Source organism: Priapulus caudatus, unplaced genomic scaffold, assembly GCF_000485595.1.
Source record: "Priapulus caudatus unplaced genomic scaffold, Priapulus_caudatus-5.0.1 Scaffold47, whole genome shotgun sequence".
NCBI classification, from domain to species: Eukaryota; Metazoa; Priapulida; class Priapulimorpha; order Priapulimorphida; family Priapulidae; genus Priapulus; species Priapulus caudatus.
The window spans coordinates 200,263-202,762 of NW_014577108.1; the positions used below are offsets into that span (position 1 = coordinate 200,263).

General features: G+C 53.4%; 1 protein-coding gene across 1 annotated transcript in view; it reads right to left on the reverse strand.

The window, feature by feature from the left end:
- The window catches only part of LOC106820792 (plectin-like), a gene marked incomplete at its 3' end in the record, with an annotated part of 87,897 nt that overhangs the window by 6,892 nt on the left and 78,505 nt on the right, over positions 1–2,500 (reverse strand). Inside the window, 1 exon segment of the mRNA XM_014825362.1 lies at positions 1,524–1,687. Coding sequence (XP_014680848.1) covers positions 1,524–1,687 — 164 coding nt within the window.

Sequence of the window (2,500 nt, forward strand, 5' to 3'; positions counted from 1 at the left end):
GATATATATATATATCGCGGTTGCTTTATTCAATTTCACCAGAAGGTCGGCATATCGGTGAAATGATTGATGGTGCCCCACCCCCTCCCCCAACCTCACCCACATGCCCCACCCACGCCCACAGTCTATTATCAGAAGCTTACCCTCTATCTCGTAAGAGATGTAAGAAGGTACCGCGATAGGATTGGCTACTCTATAGAATCGGTGGTGACAGTGGCGTTTAGACACTTTTGGTCGACCTAAATTTGACCAAAGCGCTAGTTTTCTGTACGCCGGTGCGCCGAAATCGAACGTAATTCGAAAATGACAGGCTGGGGGAGTACCGCCAACAACGCCCCCTGTCGCACACTTTACACATTCCCCTCCCGCGTAGTTAACTCTTTAGCTGGGGGTCGGCATTTACCCGGGTATTATGGTATTCATGCGCGACTCTCACTCGGTCCACCACCCGATTACCCGGGGTGGGTGGCGGGGGAGGGGGTGGTTCACTGATTACCCGGGGTGGGAGGCGGGGGAGGGGGTGGTTCACTGATTACCCGGGGTGGCCGTGATCGTATAGTGGTTAACGGCGGTCCGGTTAACTGAGCGTCCGGTCGGTCTAGCCACCAATAATCCCGCCATCTGAAATATTTTGCGAGCAGAGCTATTTTCGAGGGTGTGTTGTGTAAGGAGAAAACTTTTTGCACCAAGGTCGGTGTGGCGTCCCCACCCCTTAAGCATCTCCGGTTAAATGCCACCTGATGCCCCGCCACACACACACACACACACACACACCCAAATGCCCGACGGGGGTTTTACACACCATGTGGTAATTAACCTGTTAAACGTGTCTGACGCATCAGTGCTGAATTCTGTTTTTCACCACGATTGACATACTGTGTTTCAAACCTCCAGCCCACCCCACCCCCGCGGACAACGGAGGAAGGAAGAGACAGAAAAATACGATGACCTCCCACGAAATAGTTGGCACCTAACAACAACAACAACAACAACAACAACAACAACAACAACAACAACAACAACGCCATTCGGACTAGCGGGAGACAACACCGAGGGTGGTGCGTGGCAGGAGGACGAGGAAGAAAAAGAACTGGGGAAGCTCGCAATAACGTGGGGTCCAGACGAGAGCGGGGGGCGGGGGGGGGGGGCAGAACAGGGTTATCAGTATCAGCAGCAGCAGTAGCCGCAGCAGCAGCAGTAGCCGCAGCAGCAGCAGCGGCGGCAATGGCAGCAACAGCAGCAGCAGCAGCAACGGCAGCAGCAGCAGCAGCAACACCACAACCACCACCACCACACACCAGCAGCAGCAAGCAGCAGCAGCACCACCACCACCACCACAGCAGCAGCGAAGCAGCGGCGCAAGCCAGCACCACCACCACCACCAGCAGCAGCTAGCAGGCAGCACCACCACCACAACCACCGACACCATCACCCCACCCCCCACCACCACCACCACCACCACCACCACCACCAGCAGCAGCAGCAGCACGCGCAGACTCACTCACTCACTCGGTCACTCTCACCTGTTTCTGTGCAGCAGCGCGGCAAAGGCGAGCCCGTCGCGCCATGACTCGCTGAAGTTGTTCACCTTCACTCCCGGGTAGCCAGCTACCGTACGCTGCGACCACGTGAGCAGCGCGTCGTGTGACGTCAGGCTCTGCTCGCCCGACACAGTGATGTCCGAGATCTGAAGAAAAAACAAAGATGGCGGATGAGCACGGCGATGTCCGAGATTTGATGGGCGAAGAAAGAAACAAAGATGGCGGATGAGCACGGCGATGTCTGACATCTAACGGCGAAGAAAGAAACAAAGATGGCGGGTGAGCACGGTGATGTCTGACATCTAACGGCGAAGAAAGAAAGAAAGATGGCGGATGAGCACTGTGATGTCCGAGATTTGATGGGCGAAGAAAGAAACAAAAATGGCGGATGAGCACTGTGATGTCCGACATCTAACTACGAAGAAAGAAACAAATATGGCGGATGAAAACTGTGATGTCCGACATCTAACGGCGAAGAAAGAAACAAAGATGGCGGATGAAAACTGTGATGTCCGAGATCTAACGACGAAGAAAGAAACAAAGATGGCGGATGAGCACGGTGATGTCCGACATCTAACGGCGAAGAGAGAAACAAAGATGGCGGATGAGCACGGTGATGTCCGACATCTAACGACGAAGAAAGAAACAAAGATGGCGGATGAGCACTGTGATGTCCGAGATTTAATGGGCGAAGAAAGAAACAAAGATGGCGGATGAGCACTGTGATGTCCGACATCTAACGACGATGAAAGAAACAAAGATGGCAGATGAAAACTCGACTCATGTCGGTGCCACCAGGGGGCGGTAGTTAACGCTTGCTGCCCTCGTAGGGGGTGCTCCGTGCAATGGCGTCCGACTGGTTTCACGGCAGCCGACCGACGGCATTAATAATGGCTTCTTTTAATAATTATTGTTAGCAATAAAAATAAGGAAGTGATATGTTTGCAGGTAGATATGAT